The 21,894-nt window shown below is 37.4% G+C and overlaps 1 protein-coding gene across 4 annotated transcripts in view; it reads left to right on the top strand.

Annotated features, from left to right (window-relative positions):
- Positions 1–6,598: 6,598 nt before the first annotated feature.
- Positions 6,599–21,894, top strand: part of NEK1 (NIMA related kinase 1) — a 207,570-nt gene continuing 192,274 nt past the window's right edge. For all 4 annotated transcript variants that reach the window (XM_030918331.1, XM_030918325.1, XM_030918322.1 and 1 more), the window contains exons 1-5: positions 6,599–6,726; positions 7,040–7,163; positions 16,118–16,282; positions 16,701–16,797; positions 19,919–20,016. In XM_030918331.1, the coding sequence (XP_030774191.1) occupies positions 16,166–16,282; positions 16,701–16,797; positions 19,919–20,016 (312 nt within the window). In that variant the 5' untranslated portion in view covers positions 6,599–6,726; positions 7,040–7,163; positions 16,118–16,165. The remainder of the gene's footprint in view (positions 6,727–7,039; positions 7,164–16,117; positions 16,283–16,700; positions 16,798–19,918; positions 20,017–21,894) is intronic.

The following is a 21,894-nucleotide window of genomic DNA, read 5'->3' as shown; positions in this document are numbered from 1 at the left end:
CCAGCCTTCGGAAATAAACCAGGACCAAAAGCCCCCTGTGCTTATAGGTGATGTGCGGGCCGGGAGTGCGGTGGTGTCACCTCGCCTTGTATGTCATCGCCGGGTGTGTGCCTAACATACATACAAAAAGGATAACTCGAATTTAGCCATCACGCATTCTCAAAATACTGCTTGGAAATTAAACGTTTGAAGAAAAGATATAATCTGGGGTTTCTACACGGTCTGAATTGGTTTCATTTCCGTTTAGCAACTTTCATTGAGCTCCCAGCGTGGGTCATAGAATTCAGTAAACCTGATCCCATGTTCAAGGAGCTATATTCCGATGCAGGGGCAGGGCGCTGCAGTAGCATGCTAATAGCCTGGTGAGCAGATACAGGTTTTCATTTCTTTGGCGAGATCACTTTTGAGTGTTACCACTGGGTGGCAGAATTAAGACCCGTGAACGTTTAATATCTCCAGTGTATTTAGTATGTTATGAATATATACTGATTAATGAATATTAAGTGCGTGTTGTATATTTTACGCCTCATCAATATTAAATATGACCTGGTCTCGCCAGGCTTTTCTATTTTTACATATATGTGCTCCACTGACTGTTTTGCAGGCTAGTAACACGTGAGTTTTGTTCTATTTCTTCTAAGGCAGAATTGAATATTCTCAAAGACAGTTCTGGGCTTCAGAGCTGGTATAGTACCCATGGTGGTGATCACAGTGCAGTCAAGCTTCTTAGGACCTCTTTCATTACTTTTATCAAGGTAGAGTGTGTAGAACTATGGAAATATCCAAGCACGATTTTCTCTTACCTGGGACACTGTTGACCAAGATCTTTAGATTCTTCTTAGAAAATGTGGAAAAGCAGGCAAAAATTTTTTCAAACTAAATGGAATTTTTCAAAAGACATTTACTCACTGTGGTTACGTAGCTAATTTTGGAAAGGCACGTGGATTTTGAAAATGTAGACAGTAGTTGTGCTCTCTTAGTCAATCTTACCTGCTTTCTATAAGGATAAAAAGTTCTTTCATGGTAGTGTCTTAGTTTCTTAATGGAGGATTGTTCCAAGGATCTCTCTGTGCAAGAACAAGTCTATTTGTATGTTTGGCTTTTTGTAATATTATTCCTATTATGCACTACCTTATTCCTTTATGAAAACTTATTTTAAAGTCATGGTTTCTGGCATACATAATTATCACACCAGTAGTTCTCAATCTTCACTTTGCATCAGGGCCATCTAGGGAGCTTCAGAAAAATATCCTTGCTTAGGCCCCATTCCCAGAAATCCTGTCTTAATTGTTCCAATGTTGGACCTAAGCATTCCTGTGTTTAATTCTTTCCAGTTGATCTGAGGGGCTCAGTCAGAAACACTGAGTTACATATGGAGCAATATATTTAAACAATGTGGTATGTGATTGCTTGGTGATAAAACAATAGATTGCATTTGGGAAAAAACGTTCTCTGTAATTCCTCTGGTGTTTTTGTCAGAGAATCTGGTGATATTGAACTTCCTCTTCAGCAGACTGGTGGGAAGAAACAGGGTAAGCACCATAGCCAGATTTTTGGTACATTTTAAGTGCCCTAATGTGAATACTTGCAGCCTGATCTCATCCATTGTGGTAAATACTACAGAAAGGATGCTGACTGATTGGCGTCCTTACCAGATCCCTTGTTTTAGTGGGAGTGATTAAGAAGGAACTTCTCAGGGCTCGGATAATTACCAGTAAGGAGGTTTACAGACCCAACTATGGGCTTTTCTCTCATATGAAAATAATTTAACAGCCCACTTCATCTCCATACTGTAAATAACTGCTCCCAGAACCCTAAGAAGAGTTTGTATTAGTATCCACGTGCTGTTGTAACAAATTCCCACAAATTTAGTGGCTTGAAACAGTACAAATTTTTGATCTTAGAGTTCTGTAGGGTAAAAGTCTGATATAGGGCTCACTGGTTAAAATCAAGTTGGCTGGGCGTGGTGGCTCATGCCTATAATCCCAACACTTTGGGAAGCTGAGGCGGGTGGATCACCTGAGGCTGGGAGTTCCAGACCAGCCTGACCAACATGGAGAAACCCTATCCTACTAAAAATACAAGATTAGCCAAGTGTGGTGGCACATGCCTGTAATTCCAGCTACTCGGGAGGCTGAGGCAGGAGAATCACTTGAACCCGAGAGGTGGAGGTTGTGGTGAGCCGAGATTGCGCCATTGCACTCCAGCCTGGGCAACAAGAGTGAAACTCTGTCTCAAAAAAAAAAAAAAATGTAGGTGTTGGCCGGGCTGTTTCTTTAACAGGCTCTAGGGAAGAATCCACTTCCATGCTTTTTGCAGCTTCTAGAGGTCACTTGACTTCCTTGGCTCATTGCCCCCTTCCTCCATCTTCAAAGCCAGCAATGGAAGGCTGAATGTTTCTCATATCATATATAAGTCCCCCTTGCCAGGTAATCTAATATATTCACTTGTTTCAGGGATTGGGGCGGTGGGGTGGGGGGTGTTATCTTGCCTGCCATAGGGTGTTTAAATTCATCTTTTAACCACAAGTCTCAGTATGCATATTTTAAAAAGCCCCCAGTATACAGGAAGTATTTGGAGACACAGCAAAATAAGTTATGTGAAAAGGTCAGTTTCTTCTACTGTAAATCAGATTTTTTGGCTAGGACTGGTTGGAGTTTAAGTTAATAATAACAAATACTCAACCAATATTTAAATTAGCTTCACACTTTCCCCACCAACCAACCAATAAAACTCTTGGGGCCTCAAGGAAAGGGAAAAAGGACAAAAAGATTCACTCACAGTCTAAGAATTTACCAATTACAACCAGGTGTGGGATAGCCTGTTCACCAGTATATCTGGAACCCTGGCAGACTGAAACAAGAGAAACAAATGGTAGACATTACCAGTGAGTGGAGGTGATGCAAACCTTGCCTTCTGCCAACAATTCTCTCTCTCTGGGAGTGGCAAGTTGTATGATGCTATTTTATTGCAGTGGCAAAGTAAAGAGCACTGGGAATCATATCTCAGTTTTTTCTGTCTTGCTCTCTGGACCAGTCAAGTTACTCTGAACTTTCCTTAAGGTAAAAAACCTAGAAATAGGATTACTTCCCATAACAACTTAAAACAATACACTTTTAAAAAGTTCCACAGAAAAATCAAACAAGATTATATAGCTCTACTTCATGTATTTATGAGTTGTTTCAGAAAAAGAACTTTGATCTTGCCAGGAGCGGTGACTCACTCCTGTAATCCCAACACTTTGGGAGACTGAGGCAGGTGGACCACTTGAGATCAGAAGTTCGAGACCAACCTGCCCAAGGTGGTGAAACCCTGTCTCTACTAAAAATACAAAAATTAGCCGGGCATGGTGGCACCGCCTGTAATCCCAGCTACTCGGGAGGCTGAGGCAGGAGAATCACTTGAACCCAGGAGGTGGAGGTTGCAGTGAGCCGAGATCACGCCACTGCACTCCAACCTAGGCAACAAGAGTGAAACTCTGTCTCAAAAAAAAAGAAAAAGAACTTTGATCTTATTGTTTGTATTTCAGACACTCAGACACATTGGAAAGAGAGAGAATGGAAGGGATTAAAACATTCTATTATGAAAATAGTAGCATGGTTCTAGTCTAGAATTTCCTCCTGATTCCACTAGCATCACAGAAGTGATGTTTTATCTTTGCATACGGAGCTGGGCCTACCAGATTAAGATCCAGAAATTCAGTAGGCTGCTACAGTTTAATTCGTAGCTACACAGAGTTAATGGTGAGTTCAAACCACATAAGGCTAGAGTAGACTTTCAGGAATGTAGCTTAAATAACTAAAAATTTCTCGCCTAGAATGTAGCAAGATGGAGTACTAAATGTCAAGACTGACTTTTTTTTTCCTCCCTTGGATTTGAATATTACATGTCTGTAAGAGATCTGAATTTTAGGGAATGCTTTTCTTCATATTTAATATTGTAGGTCCTTCTCTAATCACAAAAGATTGTAGGTGAGTATAACCAGAACTTATACCTTCACAAATACATGGTCTTTTAATAAAATCATTTACATAATAATTTCACAAAGGGAAATAGTGTAGTTCTATACCAACCATTTGCTCTAATTCGTTATTCTCTATTTTGTTTCACCTTGCTGCCTGCTTTTTAGAAAGGAATAACAATATCCATTCCTTGAATATGTTTTTCCCCATCATCTAACATTTAATGTTTAATTGTGAATGCATGGCAGACTGTATTTCTGAAAAATCTCTAGTAGAATACCTTAGGCATACTGCTAGTCCCCTTCCATTTAATATATTGTACTACCACTATTCATAAGGAGTTAAGAAATTTCCATAACCAATACATAGGAGTATTAAAGTGAAAAAATATGCATACATTTTGACCCAGCAAACCTACTTTTAGAAATCTATCCCACAGAAGTAATTATACCATTGGAAACAATATGTCTACTGAATGGAGTAGATTTTGGTATAGCCATATCATGAAATATCAATATCATTCACAAGAATTAGTTGATATCCGCATAGATGTTCATGTGATACTATTTAAAAATGTACGTTGCAAAATAATGTGTATACTATAGTCCCGGCTAGGCACAGTGGCCCATGCCTTTAATGCCAGCACTTTGGGAGGCCAAAGCAGGCAGATTACTTGAGCTCAGGAGTTCAAAACCAGCCTGGGCAACATGGTGAAACCCATCTCTACACAAAACACACACAAGAAGCCTGGTCAACATGGTAAAACCCTATCTCTGCAAAAAAATACTGAAATTAGCCAGCTGTGGTGGCACGCACCTGTGGTCCCAGCTGCTCAGGAGGCTGAAGTGGGAGAATCACTTGAGCCTGGACGGTGGAAGTTGCAGGGAGCTAAGATTGCGCCACTGCACTCCAGCCTGGGAACCAGAATGAGACCCTGTCTCAGAAAAACCCAAAAAAACAAAAAACAAAAAAAGACTAAATCTAATACATACAATATAAAAATGCATGCTTATGTTTTTAGGAACTTAGAGAAAAATGTAGATGATATTAATTAACTGTTAACATTGGTTTCATGGAGGACAGCACAGAAGGGAGCTCTGGGAAGGCGATGGTAGGCTTTGTCTTTGTGTACTTGTGTTGTTGGCTTGTTGCAAGAAGCAAAAACTTTTTTGTTGGAAAGAAAAGTCCAACAAAATATTTAAAGAAAAGTCCCAAAGCACTCTTGTTTAAACATAAAAAAAAAACAACCATTCAATTGTACAAGGGTATATAAACCAGAAAGGGAAATCATCAAGTAATCTTCTTAGGTAACCTGCTTTATCTACTCATCAATGTATCAATGGTATCTTTCTATGTCAATAAAGTAGATCTGTATTACTCTTTTAAATGGCTTTAGAGTATTTCATTGTTTGGATATATTTTAATTTAATCAATTCTTTATTGTTACACATTTACATTATTTCTAGTTTTTCTAGTTATAAACAATAACGGTTATCCTTGTATATAAATCATTGCTCACTTGTCCCAGAAGTTAAATGGCTGAGTCAAAGGATATGCATACTGCTAGCATACCTTCTAGAAAGACTGTAGCAATTTATAGTCCTACCAATAGTTTATGACAGGAGCCTAAAGAATTATCTAAGAAGGTTAGCTGACTAGCCATTCTTCCTGTAAGCAGCAAAAAGAATTTGCTTAGATTAGTAATTGGCAACATTTCACTTCACTTTGATGTACAAAAGGGTGTGGGTAGAACTACAATTGTGCATTCAGACATCAAAATTCCTACTAACTGGGGGTGGGAGGTCCCACAGGAGTGTAGTCTAGAAGTAGAAAGAATGAGGAAAATAAGTCTTTTGTAGCTGTATGGAGATCGAAGAGAGAAAACAAGGCAAACTCTCCAGCTTTTCAGGTTGGGTGACTTGCAGCGCCATCTTCTGGCAAAGCCGCCAAAATCTTTCAACGTCCCTGGTTAGGAATAAAGTTGCCCTGAGTAGTGCCACTCAGGATGACACCAGATGATATCCCTTATTATAGTTTTAGGGGAATCTCTTCCTACCTTCGCCAGTCCTGCAGTGAAAACAGGTACTTAGACTGCTATATCCTGCCAAACCCTTCGATATACAGACAATTTATACATACGTTAGATCTAAAGGTGTAAAAAACCCCATACAGCTTTTAAAAAATATCTCAAGACTTAAACATTCTTCTGTTTCAACCATCCAAGATGTAATACGAAAAGGCTTGCTTTTTAAAGCAATATTACTCTTAAAAATGTAGCATCCCTAAGTAGTGCGCTTTCAAGTAAAATAAAAAAGTCCCTTTCTCGGTGTAGTAGGTGTGGGAACATTTTATATGCTTTATATTCCAAATTGGTTTCCACTAGTGAGTTCTCTCCCGCATCTCTGCATGACTCTTAACAGCTTTACACTCTCTCCATCCTTTTCATCTCTCACGTCTCCTCCTTTCTGTCTTCCTGCCTGCAGAGCCCGCCACGCCCGTCCCTTCGCACAGCACCCTACCCGACCCCACGGTTCTAGCACATCCTCGCTGCTTCTTCCCAGCCGCCTCCGCTGCGTGCCGCCTTCCGCGCGCTGACGTCACACGCCAGCGCCGGTGACGCGCCGGCCGCTCCCCCTTCGTCTGCATTCGCTCTAGGTTTTTGGGACGGTAGGTTGCGGAGTCCTTACCCTGGCGTCTCGAGCAGTTGTCCCCATAACTCGGAATCTAGAGCCGCTGTTGCGAGGCAGGAGCACGTGGCAGTCAGGTAGCTTCCCAGTCCCGAATGCCGCCCCTCCCCACCCCGACGTGGCCACTAGCAACGACCTCTGTGAAGTTGGAGAGGCGGTGACGGAGGCACTCCCCCTGCTGCACCCCGCCGTTTCCACGGGGCTCAGAAACCAGTTTGTTTGTTGCGTCGGGGTAGTGTCGACCTGTCTTACGGGCGTCGCCCGAGGCAGGACGGAGTCAAACCCGTGGCGTCAACTGAAGGCGAGTGTCAGGTGTGGAGGGTCTCAGTGACCCCTTTCAGTCTAGACTGTGAGCTGCTGCTGGTTAGACAGACTTGGTTTCTCTTTCAGGATGTCATTTTCAAAATGCGGGATGGTACCTCTGCTTTATTAAGCCCCATAGGAAGACTGCCACACCTAGACTGACGCTTGTTAGTCATCACCGTTATTTCTACTAACGTCCTGTGTCACTGAGGTGAGTTCCACTTGGGGGAAGCAATGACATGCAAAATGGTAAAAATCATCCTGGAAATGAGATTTGCGTAGACCAGCTTATATTGAGATTACAAAGATACCTTAAGTTTATTTGCAGGGAAAATACCTTAATCTCATTTAAATGTTAATTCTCTAAGACACTCTGTATTCCAAAGCGATTCTTGGACATTACGGTATTTTTAAAAACTAGAGCGGTAATGGGGTTAAAATAATAGGAATCTTAGTATGGGTAAGCAAGCGTTTACATTGCTTATGTTGTGTCCAGTTAGGAAGCGAATATGAGTAGTAGTTAGCTGGTTACCCTGTAATCTTAGATTTCCGTTTCCATGATTTGACAGTTTCCATATGTAAGGCATTAATAGTCCTACTACTTTAAGAGTTTAGCATAACTTTTTATGCAGGCCTATTTTTTGTTCTTTAAGATCTGCTTTAAGAAGCAGAAATATTTTTTATTGCCTTGGTAAGTTTCATTAGAAATGTTTATGAAGGATTAGAAGTAGCATCCAATCTAAATTAATGACCTTTTCTTAAATGCAGCAGTATTGTAGAGCTGATGGGAGGGGAGCCACATTTGGAGAGAAGTAACTCCTTGTTTCTAGTTTAGGTTTGTCTGGTATTAGAGGTTCTACAGGTCTGTTTCACTTAAACTTGCCATTGTTCTAGGTGAAATGTAAGGAGCCTATATTGTGGGAAAACAGGTTTTTTCACAGTAAAAGTCACTGTCAGGAATTTAATAAAGGTTGTCAAACTTGACCACAGGAGTTCTTTTGAGGTCGTGTGAATAATACATTGACATTGTATTCCAAGTAAATTTTGCTCTGTCTAATGTCCTGCTTTCTAATCTAAGTCATGAACATGACTCCTTTTCACAAATGTAAATTCTTTATTTGCCTGTTGGTAGTTTCCACTACTATATCTGTTGAATATTGTCTGAGTAGACTTACAGAGAAGAAAAAAATATTTTGAGAAAAGTCTAATAGAAATTCCATTTTTGCGTTCTGCTTTTTCGAATAAAGGAAAATAAAGAGCTTCTTTCCCTGAGAAGATAAATTGACCCCCTCCCACTATTCAAAATGGTATTTATTGCTCAGGGAGAACTGTACGTATGTATGGCTTGTAGCTGCAGACAGCTCCAAAAGACTTCTGGAAACCTGTTGCCATGCCTTTACCAATGTTTCCCTTCAAGACAGCCTGTCTATAGAAAATCTGAAACACCTGATGAGAGCTTAATGCTTAACCTAAGTATGTGTTCCAGATTGATCGAAGTTGAGCTTTTCCATTCATATACTCTAAAATTTTTTATGTGTGGCTCACAAAATTTTATTATATCAAAATTTGCTTATTTGTGGCTTTGAAGAAATTCTTAGTGGCTGGGTGTGTGGCTCATGCCTGTAATCCTAGCACTTTGGGAGGCCACAGTGGGCGGATCACTTGAGGTCAGGAGTTTGAGACAAGTCTGGCTAACCTGGTGAAACCCCATATCTACCAAAAATACAAAAAATTAGCCCTGCATGGTGGCGTGTGCCTGTAATCCCAGCTACTTGGGAGGCTAAGGCAGGAGAGTTGCTTGAACCTGGGAGGCAGGGGTTGCAGTGAGCCGAGATAGCACCACTGCACTCCAGCCTGGGTGACTTAGCGAGGCTTCTCTCAAAAACAAAAAAAGAAATTCTGGGTCGGACACCGTGGCTCACACTTGTACTCCCAGCAAGTGGATCACTTGAGGTTACGAGTGCGAGACCAACCTGACCAATATGGCAAAACCCAGTCTCTACTAAAAATACAAAAATTAGCTGGGTATGGTGTCACACTCCTCTAATCCCAGCTACTTGGGAGGCTGAGGCAGGAGAATCACTTGGACCTGGGAGGCTGAGATGGCACCATTGCACTCCAGCCCCAGCAACAGAGCAAGACTGTGTCTCAAAAAAAAAAAAAAAAGAAAGAAAAAAGAAAAGAAATTCTTAGTAAAATGTGAGGAAAGCTGTCTAATTTGACTAGAGGCTGAGTTACTTTTTTCTGGGGCATAGTTCATATACTTGAAAAGAAGTATGATGCCATAGAAAAACTTTGAATGTCAAAAGTGAGGAGTTTGGAGATGGGGAATTGTTGAAGGATTTTAACTGGAGAAATTGATTTAGCCAGTATTCTTACTATTTCTATCAGATATTATTGTTTTTGATATTTATTGTTTTGAATAGATAATACCTTTGTATGGTTCAAAATTCAGAAAGTACAAAAGATTGAAAAATCTTCTCAACTACTCAGTTACCTTCTCTGTAGGCAATATTACTAGTTTATTGTGTATCTCTCCATAGTTATTACTTATGCAAGCCAGGGGTGCATGTGTGTATATATATACATATCTATATCTATATCTATATATATATATTTATACACATATATGAGTAACTGTAAGCATAAATATATGCTTGCGTATTGCCTTTTACCAAACAAATGATAGCATGCCATATTTATTATTCTGATCCCTAAAAATCTAACAGTGTATTGAGAAATTATATTAGTATAAAAGTTGCTGTGTTGACTGTATGTGGATGGTTACATTTTGCCCTTTTAGAAACAGTGCTGCAGAGGATAACTTTGTGTATACTTTGCTTTCCTACATTAGGAAATATTTATAGGGTAAATTCCTAGAAATTGAATCACTGGATCAAAGTTTCTGTACCCTTGTAATTTTGGTAGATATTGCCAAATTATTTTCCTTAGTGCTTGTACTAATTTATACTCCCACCATATTGTTTCTTTCTATTCCCCCACAGTATGGTACAATAATCAACTGTGAATTTTGCCATTCTAATTGATGAAACATGCTGTCTCTTGTACTTTAAAAAAAAAATGTGGTTAAATATACATAACATAAAACTTACTCCTTGTACTTTAAAATTCTTCTTCTTCTTCTTTTTTTTTTTTTGAGAGGGAGTCTCGCTCTGTTGCCCAGGCTGGAGTGCAGTGGCCTGATCTCAGCTCACTGCAACCTCTGCCTCCCAGATTCAAGCAATTCTCCTGTCTCAGCCTCCCATGTAGCTGGGACTGCAGGCACGCGCCATCACGCCTAGCTAATTTTTTGTATTCTTGGTAGAGATGGTGGTCTCACCATGTTGGCCAGCCTGACATCAAACTCCTGACCTCAGGAGATCCACCTCCCTCAGCCTCCCAAAGTGCTGGGATTACAAGCATGAGCCACCATGCCCACGCAAAATTGTATATCGTTTTACAGGAGATTTGGTATTGTGGCACATTTTAACATAATTTGTATTCATTCTTGGTGTTAACATTGAACTTCATATTCTTTGTCCACTTTTCTGTTGGATTGTTGTGTTTTTTGGTCATATAAATACGTACAAGCTTTTTGTTAGAAAAGTGACATCTTTGTAATAGCTAAAATATTGGTCTAGTCATACTAATCCCTCAAAGCTTTTTGATTCTGTGTTGTGCTTAAGCTACCCACTCTAAGAGAGAAGTCATTCTCCCATGTTTTATTTTATTACTATTATGCTTTCATTTCTTACATTTCAGTATTTTAGCATCTAGAATTCAGGTTAGTGTGAAATGAGGAAATAAATGAACTTTTTTGTCCCCACATGGGAAAGCCCCAAAGCTTATGTTTTTATTAGGACAGCATTAACTATAGAGATTAGGAATGAAAATCTTTATGATATTGAGTCTTCCTATACATTTCTTTCTCCACCACCGCCCCGCCATCCTGGTGTGGTGGTATTTTTCTGTCAGTTTTTTTGTTGAGTATTTTCTGTTGGTTCATTTTGTAGGTTACTAATCCTGCCTTCTGCTGTGTCCTGTCTGCCATAAATCCATGAATGAGTTCTTAATTTCAGTTATTTTATATTTTGGCTTTAGAATGTCCACTTTTTAAAAATAAATTTTAAGGCTGGGCGTGGTGCCTCACGTCTGTCATCCCAGCGCTTTGAGAGGCTGAGGTGGGCGGATCACGAGGTCAGAAGATCGTGACCATCCTGGCTAACACAGTGAAACCCGGTCTCTGCTTAAAATACAAAAAAATTAGCCAGGTGTGGTGGTGGGCACCTGAAGTCCCAGCCACTCGGGAGGCTGAGGCAGGAGAATGGTGTGAACCCAGGAGGCGGAGCTTGCAGTGAGAAGAGAACACACCACTGCACTCCAGCCTGGGCAACAGTGCGAGACTCCTTCTCAAAAAAATAAAAAATAAAAAATTAAATAAATTTTGATTATTTGTTGAAATTCTCCATCTTTCAAAAAAAGTCTGTTTTATCCATCTTTTAATCTTATTTTCTTAGACATATTAATCATGGTTACTTTCAAGTCCTCTATTGATAATTTCATATTTAAGTCTTTTGCGAGTCTATGTGTTTTTTTTTTTTAATAAGTGTGCATCATTATTTTTTGATGAGATACTAGACATTGTGAATGAAAAGTCTTAGAGGCTCTGAAACATGTATCTTGTAAAAATTGTTAGTTTTGTTTTGGCAGGCTGATGAAGTATTAATGAATAACTTTGATTTTATCCATGGTTGCTTTTAGGCTTTGTTAGGATGAGACTGTTTAAGTCCTCCTCCATGTATGCACAGCTTAAGAACAGAAAAACAGGAGCAGAACTTACTGTAGATTTTTGGACTCCTTCTATTCTTTTTCGTCTTCTCCAGAATTTTGGTAGCCCTGAACTCTGACTGCTTTCTCTCCTCAGCAAGACTGCTGCTTTATACTTGAGCTCCATTGTACTGTAGCACAGTTTGGAGACTCTCTTCAGGGAAAAGGATGAGATGAATGTAGAACCTACTAGTATGTTCCCACCTTTCAGTGATTATAGCCCCTCAATGCATTGCTGTTTCTTTATATATTTTATTCAGGTTTTAAATTGTTTTTGAAGGTGGGGTGATCTGATACTAAGGACACCATCTTGGTTGAAAGAGAGTCTCACTGTTTATTATGTAGACTTTCACTTAATCTCCTACATCATAGATAGTATTTGCATTCTTAGTTGTGCCTGGTATACCCAATCTAGAGATCTGTGGTCTTCTTTCAAGATGGGAGAGGAGTACTTATCTGACTGGGAGAGGTAGAGGAGGCCAACTAAGTGTCTGACACTTTTTACACAAGCTCTTAACTAATCCTGTTTGAGTCCTAATATTATACTCACTCTTAGACGCCCCAGTACTTCCAGTTATTGAGCTAGTTTGTGGTAGGAATTGACTTGTTTCTGAATTATGTCCCACTGCTGGCTTAAGGTGCAGCTTTTCTCTGGCCTCCTAAGTCAGTTGCTGCGTGTTCTTTTGTGTTTGCCAGTTTCCAGAACTGTATTGCTGTTGCCTTCTCTTCTGTTCTGCCTTTTTGGTAATTCCTTTAAAGTCATGTTCATTAGGTTCGGAGAAATAGTAGAGGTAGATATGTATGGTCAATCTAGTATGCTTAACTGTAGATTGCAGTTTATTTATTTTTACTTTTTAAAGAATTAGGCTAAAGAAATTAGTAAGACTTCTTTTAGTTTTTTGATGGAATGGCTTTCCCCATCACTCTTACTGTTTGTGGCGAAGAGTACAATTCTAAACAGTGTTGACATTTCCTATTTTCTGACTTTTTAATTTTCTTCTCCTTGAGTCATAGACTAGTCGAGTTGGCAAGGTCTATAAAATGGCCTTACGTTTAAATCTTTCGTGTTTCTAGATAAAGAAACTGAAGTCCACAAAAAGGCAGATGGTTAGTTTTTGATTATGTACCTAGTCTTGTCTCTTGATTCTGAATTCATTGCTTTATTATATGACATAACTCTTTGGAAAGCTCAAATGTCAAAAAAAATCTCTGATTTTTTCCTTGTTGCTTATCTTCAAGATCAGATATGTATTACAGAGATAGAATTGATGTAATTATTAGAGACCTTGAGAACACTGTAGAGTGGGTAAAGTTGGTATTGTGGTTTTAATTTCATGTTGGAAAATGAGTGGTAGAAAAGTATTCCTTCAGTTATAAGTTATGATTTTGTGGAAGGCTATAGTACAATGTGTTACTGTCTTCTATTTCATTTGGTATGAAAAATTTTATGGAATTATAATTCAGTTGAGAAGTCTCACAACTAGGAAGTAGCTCAGTTAAATATATTGTAAGATGCTGGAAGTAATCTATTTTTTCATGCTTTCCCTTTTACTTCCTTTAATGTACACTGGCATTACAAAGAAAGGAGAGTTTGTCTGTTTTCCTGAAAGTCATCCACCACAAGTCTTTTGTTGTTCAGAAAAGTGTCTGCATTTGACATATTTGATGGCAATTAGAGTCGTCTTTCTTCACTAACAGGGTCAGTAGGTCTTCTTTATAGAGTTAGAACCACAATGTTCAGTAATGTTGTTGGCAGTAGAATGCAACACTAGGGACTTTTGGAGCTTCCATCTTATTAGTGTGGTCCCTAGAAAGGAATTGGCAACTAAATTTTAAGGAATGGCCAAATTGACTAATTTTGTTTTCCTTCTCTTGGCAAAAAGTCACAGAATAATGGTGGTTGTGAAATAATCTCATTATATGGCTATTATTTAATTTAATTTATGAAATTTAGATTACTAAGATGAGTTTATCTTGTTTTTTTTCTAAGTAGCATAGTAATGTAATATATTAAACATTCATGTTCTGGAGAAATCATTAAATTGTGTCTGGTGCCCAGAGAGCCATTATATTGTGCCAGTTAACACAACTCGGACTTGAAAATATATTTGGAACAACTATTCTTTAACTCACTGATGCTAAAATGCTATAATAGTGGTTTTTTTCTTGTTTCTCTTAAAATTGCTAAAGGCATTCTTGTTTTCTAAGGTAGAGAAAGGCTCCTATTTCATGAGGCATAGTTGTCTCATCAGTGCTACCACAGGCAAAGTTCTGGCCTGTGGTCTGGTCTTGCAGGCACAGAATATGATGTTTGTCATTTAAGGAGATTGGATCATTTTTTAGAGGCAAAATAAAAACAAATTTAACATTGATGGATGAGATGAGAACATGGGATTTTTAAATTTACAATGACAAATATGGTAAACTGCCACAGAAATTTAAAAAGAGTTTCACGACAAGCTTATTTTCTCCTGGAAAGGAATCACACATTGGAAGCCTGCTATGAATGGAAATAAAAAGAGCAAGCTAGGTGAATTAAATGTTTATTAGTTTCAGATTAGCATAGTAAATTCATGTATGTCTATAATAAGGGTGATATTGCCAGTAGGTGGTACACATTATTGTACCACACACAAATGACTCTTTCTCACACTTTTTTCAGCTTCCACTACCTAGCTTATTGTATTCTGGCTTCTCCTGAAACTACCACTCTCTTGAAATTACTATTCCTAAAGATACTAATGTCCTTAATCGATTATTTTGGTATGGTAAGGGCCTAAGTGTGATACTGAAAGTAGAAATATAAAGAAAAGATTAATACATTTGTTTGTATCAAAATAATATCTTTAACTAAAGGCAAATAGGATATAAGGGAAAATCATTTATGACAGATAAGAACTTCATCACATAAGGAGTTTTTACAAATTAAAGACTAACCCAATATAAAATGATTAAAGAACATGGATAAATAGTTCAAAAGAGAAGAAAATAGAAATGTTCAATAAATGTGGCCAGGCATTGTGGCTCACACCTCTAATCCCAGCACTTTGGGAGGCCGTGGTGGGCAGATCAGGTCAGGAGTTCAAGACCAGCCTAGCCAACATGGCGAAACCCCGTCTCTACTAAAAATACAAAAATTAGCTGGATGTGGTAGCACACACCTGTAATCCTAGAATCGCTGGAACCTGGAAGGCAGAGGTTGCAGTGAGCCAAGATGACGCCACTGCACTCTAGCCTGGGTGACAGAGTAAGACTCTGTCTTTAAAAAAAAAAAAAAAAGAAAGAAAAGAAAAAGAAAAAAATGTTCAATAAATGTGGAAGAGTTTTTCAAATTTACTGGTAAGCAAAAGAAATTAAAAATGAAACACCGTTTTCCCCATTAGATGTAAGGAGTAACAACAATAACAAATAGTGACACATGCTCACATCTGCCAAGTGCTGTTTTCAGTACATTCTTAGATTAACTAATTCTACCAGTTCTGTAAATATGTACTATGGTTATTCACATTTTACGTATGACCAAACTGAGCACATAAAGATAAGTAACTTACATAAGTTTACATAACAAATAAGTGATAAAGCTAAGATTTAAGCCTAAGCTCTCTGACTCTAAAAGTTTTAGTGTTTTTTAACTACTACCCGTTATTGCTGCTCAAAGATGTTAATAAATAATAATGAGTGTTTTGTTATTATAAATGACATTACAGTAAACATCTCCCTGAATACAAAAAATACTAATAACCAGTGTTAATAAGGGTACCTAGTAGCAGGCATTACTGGCTGAATGTGTATTAGTAGACATTTCTGTTAAGACACTTAATATGTTTGAAAGCTGTACTTTAACATGGGCATATTCTTTGAATTCAGAATTTATCCTAAGGAAATCCTTACAATAAACACAATAAAATATGTGTACAAAAACTATCTGAAATTGTTCTATAATAGCAAACATTTTAAATGAATGTTGAATAAAAGGGGATTAGTTAAACAACTTCAAGAAATAGTGTATTATTAGGCTTTCATTCTTTTTGGAGAAAATAATGCTACTAATTAATTCATGTAAGTTTGCCTTTCTCTCTATACATTAAGTATATGCAGTATTTGGCTTTCCAAAGCCTTCTTATAAAGTTGAAATATCACTGTTTGTTTCTTCTTTTCTCTTTTTAGATGTAATTAGGTTGTACTAGTACAGTATATAAAGTGTAACTTTTAGTAAATATATTAAATATCCTTTTTTTAAATGTTAGCAAATCACTAAAGAATTAGATTTTGAATTAAACATTAAAATTGTTATAATGTTTTATCTCTCATGTTTAAATGCTTTATCTTTTTTGTTAGTTTTTTAAATGTCTAGCATATCTGTAAAGATGCCTTAGAAAAAGAGTCATGGAGAAATATGTTAGACTACAGAAGATTGGAGAAGGTTCATTTGGAAAAGCCATTCTTGTTAAATCTACAGAAGATGGCAGACAGTATGTTATCAAGGAAATTAACATCTCAAGAGTAAGTATATTTTTAGTTTGGTTACATGAGTGATAGTTTGGTTACATTAGAGCTCATTGCTAGGGATTTTCTTTTTAAAAAAAAAAAAAAAAAGGTAATTGATAACCAAAAGCAAAAGATTCCTTTATTCCCACTTATATCAAAATAGCCTATATATATTCTTTCAGATTTTTTCTATGATATGTGCTTATGTTTATGTGTTTAGAAAAATGTACTTGCTGTTCTGTAACCTAATCTAGTTTGGACATCTTAAAATGTTTCTACTTTCAGGTTCAACTCACTCTTTTTAACTTCTTGCTATATTTTGTTGATTGAACTGTATTAATACTGTTATGTTTTAACCACTCGCCTGTTGATGGACTGTTAGGTTGTTTATTAATGGTTTCATTTACTATTTTCTTTTTTCCTCCCACTTAAGATGTCCAGTAAAGAAAGAGAAGAATCAAGGAGAGAAGTTGCAGTGTTGGCAAACATGAAGCATCCAAATATTGTCCAGTATAGAGAATCATTTGAAGGTCAGATAAATTATGCGAGAGAGTTAAAAAATCCTAAGACATTAATAAATCTTTTTGTGAATACGTTCTTAGGAAAAAGATATCATTTTCGCTTAAAAACATACGCATGTGAATATCAGCTTGATTCAGTGACAATACTGATATCGTGCCTGCATAATTTATTTTATTTTATTTTTTAATTGAGACAGAGTCTCGCTCAGTGGCCCAGGCTGGAGTTTAGGGGCATGATCTCGGCTTACTCCAACCTCTGCCTCTAGGTTCAAGTGATTCTTGTGCCTCAACCTCCCAACTATGCCTGTATAATTTAATACTAGCTGTTATTAGTGATTTCTTTAAAAGAAGCAATGCAGTAAGTGCAAGAATTTAGACAGAGCAAGAACAGTAATTTACATATTTTAGAACTGAACTTCCTGTAAGTGCTGCCACCACTGCCACTGAGAAAATGTTCTGATCTTTACAAAGTATCCTCACTCAGTATGCTCCTCTATACCTCACTATTGTAATAGTGAGGTATATTGAAAGTTTTCTCAAGTTCTTAAAATATTATAGCTATAATACTGTTTTGGAACTATATGCATTATATTTAATAATGCAGGTATTAAGATAAGTCAAAGCTTCTCTAAAGGCAGGTCAAAGTGGTTTACTGAAGTCCTACCCAAATATTCTCATTATTATAAATTTCTATAAACTAAAAAACAGATAATCTAGGTTGAAAGTAGAAGATAATTGAAATGACTTGGGGACATATTACATACCAGTTTCAGAGTCTGAATTAGAGCTAAAGTTACTATGTTCCCAGATGAACTCAGTGTCTACTGTAAAAGTATGTTCTACTTTTATAAAAATGTGATTCAATGATACATTATGTCATAAGGTACTGTATTTTTTATGCTAGCAGTGAAATGAAGATTTATATTTCACGTGAAAAAGTACAATATTAACCAACTCTTCCTTTTCAGGACCTTGAATTTTTGCTTATCTTTCTCCTGGCATCTATCTTTTAGTTTCTTTTTTTCATTGTTGTTAACAACATTTTAATGTTTCAAGTTAAAAGGTTTTGAGCAAATATTCCAGCAGATATTTTGAATTTGTATTGACTGCTTCACATAGAAACATCTGTGTGATTCAAAAGGAATGGCATATTTTAAAAATAAGGCTTTATTATTTCTCTTCGTTTTAGAAGAATACATGCTCATAACAAACATAGATGATAGCATACTATATGTAATTTTTTGCTTTTTCTTATGCTACATACATTATAACATCTATATACATGTTTTATAAATAATGAATTATACAGTTTTCAGGAGTTTTTTTCACATTGTAATTTCTCACATGTATATTTGGATGATCTTTCCAGGTCAACCATAGAAAGTCATTCAGATTCTCATTTAGCTTTATCATATAGATTCTTATCCCAGTGGCACATTACAAACAGTAGATCAAAAGAAGATATGTGCACCACGAGTGACAAAAATGTCACCACAGAGTATGAGAAATAAACACTTCTGGAGGGTGGGTGCAGTGGCTCACAACTGTAATTTCAACAATTTTGGGAGGCTGAGGTGGAAGGATCTCTTGAGCCCAGGAATTTGAGACCAGCCTGGGAAACATAGGGAGACCCCATCTGAACAAAAATTTTAAAAATTAGCCAGGTGTGGTGGTGCATGCCTGTGGTTCCAGCTACTCTAGAGGCTAAGGTGAGAGGATTGTTTGAGCCTGGGAGGTCGAGGCTACAGTTAGCCATGATTGTGCCATTGCACTCTAGCCTGGACCCTGTCTCAAAAGAAAAAAAAAAATTACTACTGGAAATAAGGCCATAGCACAGACAGTAAAAGAAGTGAGAACTAGGAAAACTGTTCTTTGGGTTGTGATAGTCTCAGTGCTATGTAGTAATTCAGAAAATGTTAAAAGTGATATTGGCCACTCTTTCTTACTTGAGAAGTAAGGGATGGAAAGGATGGTTAAAGTGTTCTTCTGGCCGGGCGCGGTGGCTCAAGCCTGTAATCCCAGCACTTTGGGAGGCCGAGACGGGCGGATCCCGAGGTCAGGAGATCGAGACCATCCTGACTAACACGGTGAAACCCCGTCTCTACTAAAAATACAAAAAAAAAACTAGTCGGGCGAGGTGGCGGGCGCCTGTAGTCCCAGCTACTCGGGAGGCTGAGGCAGGAGAATGGCGGGAACCCGGGAGGCGGAGCTTGCAGTGAGCTGAGATCTGGCCACTGCACTCCAGCCCGGGCGACAGGGCGAGACTCCATCTCAAAAAAAAAAAAAAAAGTGTTCTTCTAAGCTGGACACAGTAGCATGGGCTTGTAGCCCCAGCTGTTGGGGCGGCTGAGGTGAGAGCCCAGGAGCTCAAAGTCAGCATGGGCAAAATAGTGAGACCCTTTTTCTGAAAAAAAAAAAAAAAAAAAAAAAAGCCCAAATTTTAAAAAGTGTTCTTCTAGTCCTTTCTATCCATAGGAAGAAACATAGAAGTCCCTTTCTCTGTGGACTGAGACATAAAGGTGGATGGGGCAGTGCCCATCTTCATGTTTGTTCACAAATCATGTACAATTATTTAAAAAGTGCATAAAATTAAAGAAAGCTCCAAGAGGGTGGAAACTGTGTACTATTATGTCCTATACACTGTTGAATCCTTAGAGTTTATCACAACATTTATTATTGTTATTTGTTTAATAAGTAAGTGATTAAAGTGGATAAAACAAAGCAGATAATTAGTGGCCAGTTGGAAAACAGATAAACCATCTCTGATATGATATATTGGTGGAAAAACATGATTTTATATGTGACATTTAAGAAATTGTGTTTATTGAATGAAATCAAGTATATCTGCATTTTTTTAATATATTCAGAGATGTTTAGGTCAATGTGAATAGCACTATTCAATAAAATGGTGTATTTTTAATAGAAATCATTAATGATGGAGTTTTCTGTTAACCCAAGTCATTATATAATCTTTGTGACCAGTATGCCCTGACTTTGTGCCCTAGTTCTTTTGAGTATGGTCCTGTTCTTTGTTTAGCAGATCTTTTTAATAAGCCTTTAAGTACCTCTAATTTAGCCATGCTTTTGATATATGTTTTTAAAAGTGGACTGTAATGTTTGTATTTTGTAGAAAATGGTTCTCTCTACATAGTGATGGATTACTGTGAGGGAGGAGATCTGTTTAAGCGAATAAATGCTCAGAAAGGCGTTTTGTTTCAAGAGGATCAGGTAAGTTTGCATGTAGGAAATTAACTCTTACTCTATTAAGAAGTAGTTCAAAATTTGTTTTATTTATGTGTGTATTCGTTTTTAACTATAAATGCTAATCATAACTACTAGGGCAGTTTGGTATCATATCAATATTTTAATCATCTTTCCCTCTAATTAGCTGCCACCTTTGTTCAGTTGCCCATCTCATTTAGTCTGTAATGATGTATTGTTATCTCTGTGATGTATGTTATATATGCCGTGTGTCTATGTATATGCCTTAATTATTCATTATAACTGACTAATTAGTCTATGTCCTGTCAGTCTGGCTTACTGCTGCGGACCATATATTCCTAAAATATGGCTTTGCCAGGTAACTCCAGCTCTAGAAGCCTTGCATTGGCAACTGCATTAAATCTAATCTCTCTTTTGATTTCCAGAATCTCTAAAATATGGCCCTTTTCTACCTAAGCAGCCTTATTTTTTTGTATTTCCTAACCTGTATCTCTTTTCATTTACTTTAACAGATATTTATTAAGCATATACTTTGTGTCAGGCACTGGGCCACATGTTTGTACATCTCATTCTCCTCCCTGTGTATTTGTTCTTATTATTTCATTTATTTTGGTAAGCTTTTTCCCCAAACTTCCTGTTATTAATACTCTACCTTTTTTTTAAGCTCAGTTCAAGCCCCAGCTTCTTTAAATTTTCTATAACTACTTTAATCTGTGATCTTTTCCTTCTCTACATTCCTATCACATTTCTCATTATCACTAGTTCTTAATTTTAATTGCCTGCTTTTACATAGGGGAGTAGGGGGAGCACTGTGCTAGCAGTGTTGTATTTGTTATCTCTTCTAATTTGGATAAGTTTTTTCAATTTATAAGGAATCCAAGAGAAGTTAAGTGACTTGCCCCAAATCACATAGTGTTTGAACCTACCTCTCACTGTAAAGTTTATAACATTTTCTTTTCACACACTTAAATGCTAAAAGTATTGAAGTATACAGAAATGGAAAGTCTTCTTTCTCCACCCTTTCGTTCCTGAGATTACCACTGCTTTTAGTTAGGTGTATTCTTCCAGACTTTCTTTTCCATACTTAACACATGTACATATATACATTAAGACATACACATTCAGCAATGGGATATTATTATTTTTAAGATAGGCTCTCACTCTGTCACCTGAGCTGGAGTGCAGTGGCACCATCACAGTTCATTGCTGCCTTGTACTCCTGAGCACAAGCAATTCTCCCACCTCACCCTCCCGAGTAGCTGGTGCTACGGGAACGTGGCACTGTGCCTGTCTAATTTTTTTAAAATTTATTTTATTATTATTTTTATTTATTTATTTATTTATTTTGTAGAGATGAGGTCTTGCTGTATTGCCCAGACTGTTCTCAAACTCCTGGCTTCAAGCAATCTTCCTACCTTCGCCTCTCAAAGTGCTGGGATGATAGGCATGAGCCACTGTGCCATTTCTGGCCAGGCACAGACATGGGTTTGAGTCCTTGCTCTACTTATCAAGTTGGTAATTGTTCTGTTAACAAATTCTGAGATTATTTTCTCATTTGTTAATAGGGAGATACCTACTATACATGTGGTGAAGGTCAAATCGTAATGTATGTTAGTATATACAGTGCTATTTTTATTAGAACATTGTCAGATATGTTTCATTGTCCTTATTTTCATTCATTTATCCCTATCGAACTTTAAAATGTTTGCTATTAAATGATATTCCCTTGTAAAGCACGTTGATATTCTATAGATTTGATTCTACTCTTTGATAAGTACTCTTAGTACATAATGGGGTGTGTGTGTGTGTATGTGTGTATCTTTTCTTCCTGGAAATTATTATGGAGTTCTGTGTAGTTCATCCATCAGTGAAGTTATTCATCGT

This window comes from Rhinopithecus roxellana, chromosome 2 (genome assembly GCF_007565055.1).
Source record: "Rhinopithecus roxellana isolate Shanxi Qingling chromosome 2, ASM756505v1, whole genome shotgun sequence".
In the NCBI taxonomy this organism is placed as follows: Eukaryota; Metazoa; Chordata; class Mammalia; order Primates; family Cercopithecidae; genus Rhinopithecus; species Rhinopithecus roxellana.
The sequence above is the reverse complement of the archived record's forward strand: the minus strand, read 5'-3'. Positions and strand labels throughout refer to the sequence as shown.